At 44.7% G+C, this 12463-nt stretch overlaps 1 protein-coding gene across 3 annotated transcripts in view; it reads right to left on the minus strand.

Moving 5' to 3' along the window:
• LOC140203253 (netrin-1-like) overlaps positions 1 to 12463 on the minus strand; it is a 416761-nt gene that overhangs the window by 252264 nt on the left and 152034 nt on the right. For all 3 annotated transcript variants that reach the window (XM_072269269.1, XM_072269268.1, XM_072269270.1), the window contains exon 3: positions 6627 to 6815. In XM_072269269.1, coding sequence (XP_072125370.1) covers positions 6627 to 6815 — 189 coding nt within the window. The remainder of the gene's footprint in view (positions 1 to 6626; positions 6816 to 12463) is intronic.

A 12463-nucleotide genomic window follows, 5' to 3' on the forward strand; every position in this document is an offset into this window, starting at 1 on the left:
ACTCAACGTCAAGCAGTTCCTTCCAGTTTACCTTTCAAAGTCTTGGCCGCATGTTTGTTGGCCACAAACTTCACCTTTCTGAAATTCAAATTAATAGCTTCGGTATTTACTGAAATACTCTCCCAAAAAACCTGGAACTAACAACGTTATGGTCACTTGTTTTTAAAGGCTCAGCAACTTCTGTACTCAAAATGCTATCCTGATTGTTACAAAATATCAAGGCTAGACAGGCCTCCCCTCTTGTTGGTGCATTAACATACCGGGTCAAAAAACAATCATTCAACCTCTCAATGAATTCGCTTTCAAGTTCAGGTTGAAGTGAAGTTTATTGACATTTAACTACATACATGTACATAATGATATAATGCATATAGAAACGAGACAACATTTCTTCCAACCAGGGTGTAAAGCACAGTACACATAAGACACGTAACACAGGATAACTTATGGAGGTATGGATAAAATCTTTAGATGAATCACACATGAATAACAAACTAAAGTGCATTAATAATAAATGTTGTAAGGTATGGAACAGGATAAGGTAGGATTAAGGTAAAACAGGAATGCTCTGCCACAGACTGTAGTGGAGGCCAAATCTGTGGGGATATTTAAGGTGGAAATTGATTGTTTCCTGATTAGTCAGGGCATCAAGGGATATGGTGAGAGGGTGGGTGTATGGAGTTGAGTGGGATCCAGGATCGGCCATGATGGAATGGTAGAGCAGACTCAATGGGCTGAATGGCCTAATTCTGCTCCTATGTCTTATGGTCTAGCTAGAGATTAACCAGTGACACTCTGAATACGATGCAGCCGAGAGCTCAGAAGCCGAATGGTCTGAGGGAAGAAACTGTTGTTCATCCTGACCCTTCTTGTTTTTATGTGTCGTAGTTTCCTGCCTGATGGTAAAAAGTCAAAGGGGATGGGTGGGATCCTTAATAATAATAAATAAGGGCACTGTGTAGGCAGTGCTTCTGCTAAATGTCCCCGCTGGATGGTAGGGAGACTCGTTCGATCCTCTCAGCTGTTCTCACAGCCCTTTGTAGGAACTTCTGTTCTGATGCTTGACCGCTTCTATACCAGATGGAGGAAGTGGAGGCGTTGCTGTGCCTTCTTGTTCAGGAAGGTGATAACGAGGAACCAGGTGAGGTCATCCATGATGTGAACACCCAGGAACCTGGTGCACTTAACTCTCTCTATGTAGGAGCCATGTATTCACAGAGGGGGATGGTCTGTCTGCACCTTCCTGAAGTCGACAATGATTTTCTGTAATTCCTGTAATCCATAAATCACCGGGATCTCCCATTCAATATTTGGGAAATTAAAGTCACCCATAACTATAACATCACCCTCAGAACTTGCTTTTTTAATATTCTGATATTGTTTTATACTAAAATCACGTCAGCATTAAGGGGGTCTATAACATACACCCAATGTTATTCAATTATCCTTATCCTTGCTTTTAAAGAACATAGAAACACAGAAAACCTACAGCACAATACAGGCCCTTCAATCCACAAAGCTGTGCTGAACATGTCCTTACCCTGGATTAACTAAAGCCCTCTATTTCTGTAAACTCCATGTATCTATCCAAGAGTATCTTAAAAGACCCTATTGTATCCGCCTCCACCACTGAGCAGTGGTGCCCTGGGGAAGAGGCACTAGCTGTCCACTCTATCTATTCCTCTTATTATCTTGTACATCTCTATCATGTCTCCTCTCATCCTCCTTCTCTCCAAAGAGTAAAGCCCTAGCTCCCTTAATCTCTGATCATAATCCATACTCTCTAAACCAGGCAGCATCCTGGTAAATCTCCTCTCTACCCTTTCCAATGCTTCCACATCCTTCCTATAGTGAGGCGACCAGAACTGGACACAATACTCCAAGTGTGGTCTAACCAGAGTTTTATAGAGCTGCATTATTACCTTGCAACTCTTAAACTCTATCCCTCGACTTATGAAAGCTAACACCCCATAAGCTTTCTTAACTACCCCATCTACCTGTGAGGCAACTTTCAAGGATCTGTGGACATGTACCCCCAGATCCCTCTGCTCCTCCACACTATCAAGTATCCTGCCATTTACTTCGTACTCTGCCTTGAAGTTTGTCCTTCCAAAGTGTACCACCTCACACCTCTCCAGTTGAACTCCATCTGTCACTTCTCAGCCCAATTCTGCATCCCATCAATGTCTCTCTGCGATCTTCGACAATCCTCTACACTATCTACAACACCACCAACCTTTGTGTCTTCTGCAAACTTGCCAACCCACCTTTCTACCCCCACATCCAGGTCTTTAATAAAAATCACGAAAAGTAGAGGTCCCAGAACCGATCCTTGTGGGACACCACAAGTCACAACTCTCCAATCTGAATGTACTCCCTCTACAGGCAAGACAATTCTGAATCCACCTGGCCAAACTTCCCTGGATCCCGCGCCTTCTGACTTTCTGAATAAGCCTACCGTGTGGAACCTTGTCAAATGCCTTACTAAAATCCATGTCGATCACATCCACTGCACTACCCTCATCTATATGCCGGGTCACCTCCTCAAAGAACTCTATCAGGCTTTTTAGATACGATCTGCCCTTCACAAAACTATGCTGACTGCCCCGATCAGACCATGATTCTCTAAATGCCCATAGATCCTACCTTTAAGAATCTTTTCCAACAGCCTTCCCACCACAGACATAAGGCTCACTGGTCTATAATTACCCAGAATATCCCTACTACCTTTTTTGAACAAGGGGACAACATTCGCCTCCCTCCAATCCTCCGGTATCGTACCCATGGACAACGAGGACATAAAGATCCTAGCCAGAGGCTCAGCAATCTCTTTCCTCGCCTTGTGGAGCACCCTGGGGAATATTCCGTCAGGCTCCAGAGACTTGTCCGTCCTAATGTATTTTAACAACTCCAACACCTCCTCTCCCTTAATATGAACATGCTCCAGAACATCAACCTCACTCATATTGTCCTCACCATCATCAAGTTCCCTCTCATTGGTGAATACCGAAGAGAAGTATTCATTGAGGACCTCGCTCACTTCCACAGCCTCTAGGCACATCTTCCCACCTTTATCTCTAATTGGTCCTAACTTCACTCCTGCCATCATTTTGTTCTTCACATAATTGAAGAATTCCTTGGGGTTTTCCTTTACCCTACTCGCCAAGGCCTTCTCATGCCCCCTTCTTGCTCTTCTCAGCCCCTTCTTAAGCTCCTTTCTTGCTACCCTATATTCCTCAATAGACCCATCTGATCCTTGCTTCCTAAATCTCATGTATGCTGCCTTCTTCCACCTGACTAGATTCTCCACCTCACTTGTGACCCATGGTTCCTTCACCCTACCATTCTTTATCTTCCTCACTGGGACATATTTATCCCTAACATCCTGCAAGAGATCCCTAAACATCAACCACATGTCCATAGTACATTTCCCTGCAAAAACATCATCCCAATTCACCCCAGCAAGTTCTAGCCTCATAGCCTCATAATTTGCCCTTCCCCAATTAAAAAATTTCCTGTCCTCTTTGATTCAGTCCTTTTCCATGATAATGCTAAAGGCCTGGGAGCGGTGGTCACTGTCCCCCAGATGCTCACCAACTGAGAGATCTGTGACTTGACCTGGTTCGTCACCTAATACTAGATCCAGTATGGCATTCCCCCAGTCAGCCTGTCAACATACTGTGACAGGAATCTGTCCTGGACACTTAACTCACTCTGCCCCCTCTGAACCATTGGAACTAATCAGGTGCCAATCAATATTAGGGAAGTTAAAGTCACCCATGATAACAACCCTGTTATTTTTGCACCTTTTCAAAATCTGCCTCCCAATCTGCTCCTCGGTATCTCTGCTGCTACTGGGGAGACATAACATACAAGGAGGGTTTGATGGCTCTGGGCTTTACTCACGGGAATTCAGAAGAATGAGCGGTGACCTCACTGAAACCTATCGACTGTTGAAGGGCCTCGATAGAGAGGATGTGGAGAAGATGCTTCCTGTGGTGGGGGAGTCTAAAACCAGAGGACACAGCCTCAGAGTAGGAGGATATCCATTTAGAATGGAGATGAGGCAGATTTCTTTAGCCAGGGAGTGATGAATTTTTGTAATTCATTGTCACAGATGGCTGTGGAGGCCAAATCAATGGATACATTTAAGGCAGAGGTTGATAGTTTCTTGACCAATCAAAATCAGAATCAGGTTTATTATCACTGGGATGTGTCATGAAATTTGTTAACTTAGCAGCAGCAATTCAATGCAATACATAATACAGAAGAAGAAGCAGAAGAATAATTAATTAATTAACAAACTAACTAACACATAAATAAATAAATAAATAAATAAATAGCGGTATACGTATATTGAATAGATTAAAAATCATGCAAAAACAGAAATAATATATATTTAAAAAGTGAGGTAGTGCTTATGGGTTCAATGTTCATTTAGGAATCGAATGGCAGAGGGGAAGAAGCTGTTCCTGAATCGCTGAGTGTGTGCCTTCAGGCTTCTGTACATTCCTACCTGAAGATAACAGTGAGGAAAGGGCATGCCCTGGGTGCTGGAGGTTTTAATATTGGATGCTGCCACTTGAGACATTGCTCCCTGAAGATGTCCTGGGAACTTTGTAGGCTAGTACCCAAGATGGAGCCAACTAAATTTACAACCCTCTGCAGCTTCTTTAGGTCCTGTGCAGTAGCACCCCCCCCCTCATACCAGACAGTGATGCAGCCTGTCAGAGTGCTCTCCACAGTACATCTATAGAAGTTTTTGAGAGTTTTGTTGACATACCAAATCTCAGGGCATGAAGGCAGGGACTAAGGGACTAAGAAGGAAATGAATCAGCCAAGATGAAATGGCGAAGCATACGATGGGCCAAATGGCCTAATTCTGCTCCTATATCTTATGGTCAATGGAGGGACAAGACTGTTCATTAGCCTGACTGTCCAGTTCCACTGAGCAGCTGTGTTCTTCCAGTATTTGCATGTTTTGCTCAAGATTTCAAACATCTTGTATGTACCTGTGATCTTCTTTAATACCCATGGTTTCATAAGGCTGAGCCTGCCTAGATTCTGATTATGGAGAACCTCCAGTTTGTTGATAGTGAGGCTTGGCCACTGTAAAATCATTAAATTTCGGAAACAGGGGTTTTGGCACTTGCCTGTTAGACGAGGTGATTTTTCTGCCACTTGTGCCAGGAAACTTATTTTCACTTATTACGCCCGAATGACCTCTAGGTCTTGCTGTTTGTAGACAAAGTCTTCTTCATTTGGTGGGAAGTTGTGAGTGCAATTGAACATTATGCAGTCACTTGCAAATATCACTGCTTCTGACATTATGATGGAAGAAAAGTTGCTGATGGAGTTATCTTAATATGTTTGGGCTTTGGTTGCTGCTCTGAAGAACCCCTGTAATGATATCCTGGAATAATTGGTCTCCAACAAGTCTTCTTCCTCTGTGTGTAGTACAGCTCTTTCCAATGGAATGCTGTCTTCTTGGTCCTCACTGACTTCACTTCTACCAGGGCTGCTTGGTGCCACACTTGAAAAATGCCTCCTTGATATCAAGGACAGCGTTTAATGCCTCCCTTCCAGAACTTAGCACTGTAATAAATTCTGATTGGTTCTTGCAAAATCCATATTTTCATTAAAGAGGAGGCTACTTGCATGTAAGTGACTCCTGACAACAAGCTGAATTCATGATTCATCACCTTACTGATGAGTGACACTGACAAGCGGAAACTGAATGTAAGGGATTGCTTGTATTGTTATTTGTATCAATTAACCTGGGTTTGTGTCAAAGTAAGCTAGTTCAAACTTCAATACACTAATGGGCAATTTGGCTGAAAATGGATATGTAATTGTCTAAATTGGGAAGGAGACATCCACCAATCATTCAGCTCCAAGATCTATTCTTTAGGGTGTAAAGCCTGATTCCAAATTGAAAACTTCCTTAGAAATTGCTACTTGTTCAAGGAACAGAATTCCATTGTCCATGATGATCCTTGTAAAAGTAAACTTCAAACGTCCCAACTACTGGCGGAAATAACATGTCACATCACAGCTTTGTTACAATGTGCCTTAGAGTGAGTCATATAGCAAGCACTATATTTGGGCAGAATGCTCAACTCTTGTAACTTGTTTGTTATTAGACATTATCCACATAATGTGCATGGATGCTTGAAGGCAAAAGAGACAGCAAATGTTGGAACCTGAAACAACAAACAGAATAATGGAAGAACTCAGCAGGTCAAAAGGTCGGCACAAAATCATGGGCCAAAGGGCCTGTATGTGCTGTAGTGTTTCATGTTCTAGGTCAAAGAGGCATATGTTAATGTTTCAGTTGAGACTCTACACAAGAATGGATCCTGATGCAGGGTCTCAATCCAAAATGTCGATTTACATCTTGTGCCTTTACAGCTGCTGCTTGGCCGGCTGAGTTCTTCCACAGTTATGTTGTGTCTACTTGAGTGCTGGTTATCAAGGCTGGAAAGCTCATCGAGTCTGTTCTTGTTCATCAACGTGTAAATGTTCATCACTCCATCTAACTCTGCTTGTGCCCCTCTGAAACTCCCCAGAAAGTGCCCTCGCACCTACGATTGGAATCTTTTGCTGCATTGGAACTTGCCACCTACCTCTGCAAGCTTTACGGTGTGTAATAGCCTTGGTGAGGTCTCGGTAGAATCCTTCCTTACAATAGTGGCAATGTCGTCCTGCCGTATTGTGTCGGCAATTTAGGCAAACACCTCCACTCTTTCGGCCAGAGAGTTTGTAAAGCTCCATGTTGAATCGGCAGCGCCGGGCATGCAGGTTGCAGCTACATGCTGAAGGAAGTAAACACAGATTTGATCAAAGGTTAATGTTTGCCATGTAGATCAAAAGTACATCAGGTGATGGTGTCAATAGGCAATGATGTAGATCTGTGGAAGTGGAAAGTGGGTGATAATTTAAAATGGCAGCAGTACAGAGGCATTTATCTTTCTACATTCACACCAGTGGCAACTCTAATAATATACCTAGCCTTAGCACCCTCCATTTCTTTATCCCCTCTCTGTCTCAGCACTGTCAGCCTTTTCATCCTGCACCCAGTATCGGTTAAGCAGAAATTTTCTTCATAGTGTTGTGTATATATACAAGTTGAGATGGCAGATTTTTGCATGATTGTGAAATCATGGATCATGGGAATTAGGCAAGGAAGGGAGCTGAGGACAATTGTCAGATCAAGCATCTGCATATCAGTAATGGAGTGGCGTGAAGGAGCTGTCAGATCCACAGCTCAGGAATTATATCAGGAAATAATTCCACAAAAATTCTCTGCATTTCCTCCTTAGTGGAAAGTTTACAATGCTGCACATTAGTCTGTGTAATCTTATGAGTGGACTGTACATGCACATCACTCCAAAAGTAATCTCAGCAATGTCCACACACATCACTCCAAAACTAGTCAAAGCAATGTGCACTGCACATCACCCCAAAAGCAGTCAAAGCAATGTCCTGTATACATCAACCCAGAAGTGGTCAAAGCAATGTCCACTATACATCACTTATACCCTGTTGATGTTACTCCAAGCTTGGTTCCATGTAAGCCCTATATATATCACTTCAAAAGTGATCTCAGAAAAGTCCTATAAGCAGATGACAAAAGCTGGTTTTGTTGTTAGTGAAGAGAGTGTTTTGGGCAACAGCAGGATATAATTTATTTGGAACGCTGAGTAGAGCTTTAGCAGATGGAATTTAAGAACATTTGGAGTTTGACTTCCCAAAAGATCTGTGTCAGAAACCCAGTTATCTCCTCCTTATTTCCCCCAGCATCCTGGGATAGATCCCAACAGGGACTATGGAGCTATCCACACCCCCAAAACCTCCTCTTTCTTCATATCAATATGCCTTGCTTAAAACATCAACATGCCCTTCTCTGATCTCACCATCATCCATGTCCTCCTTTTTGGTGAATACCAATGTGAAGCACTCGTGTACGACGTCACCCTCTTCTGCTGGATCACTGCATAAATCCCCCTCCTTTCACTCCGAGTGGACATATGGGAATGAATCCAGGAATGAAAGGGTTATCATATGAGAAGCGTTTGGTGGCCTTGGCCTATACTCTTGGAGTTTAGAAGAATGAGGAGGGATCTCATTCAAACCTATCGAATGTTGAAAGGCCTAGAAAAGAGTGGATGTGGAGAGGATATTTTTCTATGATGGGGAAGTCTAGGACTAGAGGACACAGCCCAGAACAGAGGGATGTCCATTTAGAATGGAGATGAGGAAGGACTTCTTTAGCCAGAGGATGGTGAATCTCTGGATTTCATTACCACAGATGGCTGTGGCGGTCAGGTCATTGTGTGTATTTAAGGCAGAGGTTGGTAGGTTCTTGATTAGACAGGGCATGAAAGGTTATGGGGAGAAGGTAGGAGACTGGGTTGAGAGGGAAATGGATCAGCCATGATGAAATGGCAGAGCAGATTCAATGGGCTGAATGGCCTAATTCTGCTCCTATATCTTACAGTGTTTTACCCATTGCATAACTACCCTCCAGCTAGGATGTAGTCTTTTTCCCAGGCAGGGAAGGCTACTGAGCACAGATTTTAGGAAAGCCGAGAAATTTAAAAGAGAAAATACAGAATCATACAGCGTTGAAATAGGCATTTGGTCCAACTTTTCCATGTTGACTCATGCTCACCATTCTGCATTATATTACCACCCAGAAATTGGTTCACAGTTTAACTGATTGAAGTCCTCCTGCAGCACTTTTAAAATGTCATCAGTGACCAACATCATCAGTCTCTCCAGCAGTGTGTTCCACCATTTAGAACGTCACCTCATATCTGTTTTATCATCATTTGTTATGGGGAAAGATTTCCTGCAGATTATCCTCTCCCTACCCTTTTTAATTTTATGTTTCTCATGTCCCCTCTTAAACCCCTTTTCTCCAGGGAGAACAGTCTCAACCTCTTTAGCCTCTCCTCAGATCAGAACCGCTCCATTCTGCTGAATCTGCTTTGCATTCTCTCCAGTATCACACATCCTTCCTACACTTTGGCAATTCCTCAAAAATGAGGCATCTATCACTAAGGACCCCATTCTTCTCATTGGTATCAGACCTCCAGCAGCCTGACGACACACATTCAATGCTTTATAACAGATTCTTCTCCTCCACTCAATGAACCCATGTGTATGTGTGTGTGTGTGTGTGTGTGTGCGTCTGTAATTATACCTTTCTTATTCTGTATTGCAATGTATTGCTGCCGGCAAACAATAAATTTCACGACATATGCCAGTGATATTAAACCTGTTTTTGATTCTGGTAACTAGATCTGCACCCAAAACTCAGCTAAATTCTGATGGGTTTTATCAAATCAGAACATAACTTTCCTATTTGTATGTTCAGTGCTCTTACTAATTTAGGTTAGTATGTCATATCCTTTCCAAACCACGTTCTCCACCTGTGTAGAATATATTGATTGGTTATATCATGGCCAGGTACGGAAACACAAGTGCCCTTGAATGAAAAAGCTGGAAAAAAGTACTGGACATTGTCCAGTCTATCAGAGGTAAAGCCCTCTCCACTACTGAGCACTTCTACGCAGAGTGCCTTTGCAGGAAAGCAGCATTATCATTAAGGATCCCTGCCATCCCGGACACAGGACATGTTCTCTTTTCGCTGCTGCCATCAGGCAGAAGGTGAAGGAGCCTCAGGATGCACCCCACCAGGTTCAGGAACAGTCACCATCCTTCAAACATCATTCAACTTCCCTCATCCCGTCACTGAACTGTCCCCACAACCTAGCGATTCACTTTCAACAACCCTTAACCTAATGTCTCAATATTTACTGCTTGCTTGCTTGCTTGTTTATTTATTTATTTTTTTATTTATATTAATTTGCCCTTTTTTCCTTTTGTATTTGCACAGTTTGTTGTTGCTTATCATATTCATTGCGAAGGAAACGAATCTCAGTTTGTACGTGGTGACATACAGGTGCTTTGATAACAAATTTACTTTGAACTTTGTGTTTCACAACAAGGATCTATGGATGTCACCCACAGTGTGTTCCCAAGCCTGTCACCCACAGTGTCCCCCCGAGCCCGTCACCCACAGTGTGTCCCCGCGCCTGTCACCCACAGTGTGTCCCCGAGCCCGTCACAGTGTCCCCTTGAGCCCGTCACCCACAGTGTGTCCCCGCATCCGTCACCCACAGTGTCCCCAAGCCAGTCACCCACAGTGTGCCCCCAAGCCAGTCACCCACAGTGTCCCTGAGCCCGTCACCCAAAGTGTGTCCCGGCGCCCGTCACCCACAGTGTCCTCGAGCCCGTCACCCACAGTGTCCCCCTGAGCCCGTCACACACAGTGTGTCCCCGAGCCCGTCACCCACAGTGTCACCGAGCCCATCACCCAGTGCCCCCGAGCCAGTCACCCAGTGTCCCCGAGCCAGTCACCCACAGTGTCACCGAGCCCGTCACCCACAGTGTGTCCCCGAGACAGTCACCCACAGTGTGTCCCCGAGCCCGTCACCCAGTGTCCCCGAGTCCGTCACCCAGTGTCCCCGAGCCAGTCACCCACAGTGTGTCCCCGAGCCAGTCACCCACAGTGTCCCCGAGCCAGTCACCCACAGTGTCCCCCCGAGCCAGTCACCCACAGAGTCACCGAGCCCGTCACCCAGTGTCCCCGAGCCCATCATCCACAGTGTCACCGAGCCCGTCACCCACAGTGTCCCTGAGCCCACCACACTGTAGGGTGTTTTAGGTGTTTCAGTCCTTCTACCCTTGTGCAGTGTCCATATCTCCCACCCAGCCAGCTCCTCAGAGTGAGGTAATCTCAGTCTCCCACCCACCTACCTGCCTAGTTTAGGGTTTCCTTTGACTCCCACCTTCCCAGTGAAAGGTGTCCTGCAACTCTCAGCTCCCCAGTCCAGAGTATACTATGTCTCTGAGACATCTCCAGAGTGAGGTTTATTGCACATAACAATGCTGGAGGAAATCGACTGTTTATTCTTTTCCACAGATGCTACCTGACCTACTAAGTTCCTCCAGCACTTTGTGAGTGTTGTGCAGAGTTTGCAGCATCTGCACAATCACTCACGTTTTAACACTCAAACTTAAATGTTCATCTCAGTCAAACTGTTTCCAGTCACCACTCAGCAAGCTTATCATGGCCACAAAGAATCAGAAAACCTGAAAGTGAATGCACTCCTTCTAATCTGTGCAACAGATGTGAATATAGGCTGTTGGAAATATTCCATGGGTCAACACTGCCGAGATGCTGGAGGGGAAGAGGTGATTATCTGCAAATCACAGCCAGATGCTGACTGTTCAGCCAAACTCTGCTGTACCAACATCAGTCCACAAACACACAGGCCTGAAGCCACAATGACAAATTAATCACCTCCACAGAATTCACTCAACTCAAGGGCAGTAGGCAGATGAGGAAAAGAGGAGAAAAATAATCTAAGGGGCTGGGTCAAAGGTTACGAGGTGGGAATGGGTTCAATCCTTTGAGTGAAAGCAGAGCTGAGAAACACGGACGCACTGACCAGCGGGGTAATAGTCAGTGCTCAGTAACATGGACACACTGACCAGCAGGGTAATGGTTAGAGACCAGTAACATGGATACACTGACCAGCAGGGTAATGATCAGAGACCAGTAACACAGAGACACTGACCAGCAAAGTAATGGTCAGTGCTCAGTAACATGGACACACTGACCAGCAGGGTGATGGTCAGTTGTGGTTTCCATGCCATTGGAATCAGTTGGTTGATTTGTGAAGTGTCGTATGCTTCTTGGAGTGCAACATCAAGTACATGTTAAACAAATACACGCACAGCCATCTTCGCTCTGTGGGCCACTTCTTCAAGTCTTTCGGCGATCGGGGGAGGAGGACAGGAGCAGGCAATGTGATGGCTGGAAGCTGCTAGTCAAGAACCAGGACGAAAGCAGTGAATACTTGATTCAGTCGCACAACATTTGGACAGAAGCAGGAAAGTTGTTTGGTAGAAGTATTCATGTCTGAGCAGCCCTACTTAGGATCCACTCTGCTCACCCTGAACTGGGAAGGACCTAGAAAAGGTGCCCTAAAAATAGTCTACTTCACCCCATGCTGTCTGGAAAGCCGCGTCCAGAGGGATCACCATCATGCGGTCGAAAAACATCGAGAAGTGAAACTATGAAATTTGGAACCTGGAATATACGAACTCTGATGGATAACCCAAACTCAGACCAACCAGAGAGGAGAACTGCCTTTGCCAAAAATTCAACTTTGACATTGTTGCTCTGAGTGAGACCTGCAGAGCTGGAGAAGGGCAACTAAAGGAAGAGCAAGGTCAATACACCCTTTTCTGGAAAGGACTTGATCCTGAACAACCGAGGATCCATGGAAACAACAGGAATTCTGCAGATGCTGGAAATTCAAGCAACACTCATAAAAGTTGCTGGTGAACGCAGCAGGCCAGGCAGCATCTCTAGGAAGAAGTGCAG

The sequence above is a fragment of the Mobula birostris genome, chromosome 9, assembly GCF_030028105.1.
Source record: "Mobula birostris isolate sMobBir1 chromosome 9, sMobBir1.hap1, whole genome shotgun sequence".
NCBI lineage: Eukaryota > Metazoa > Chordata > Chondrichthyes > Myliobatiformes > Myliobatidae > Mobula > Mobula birostris.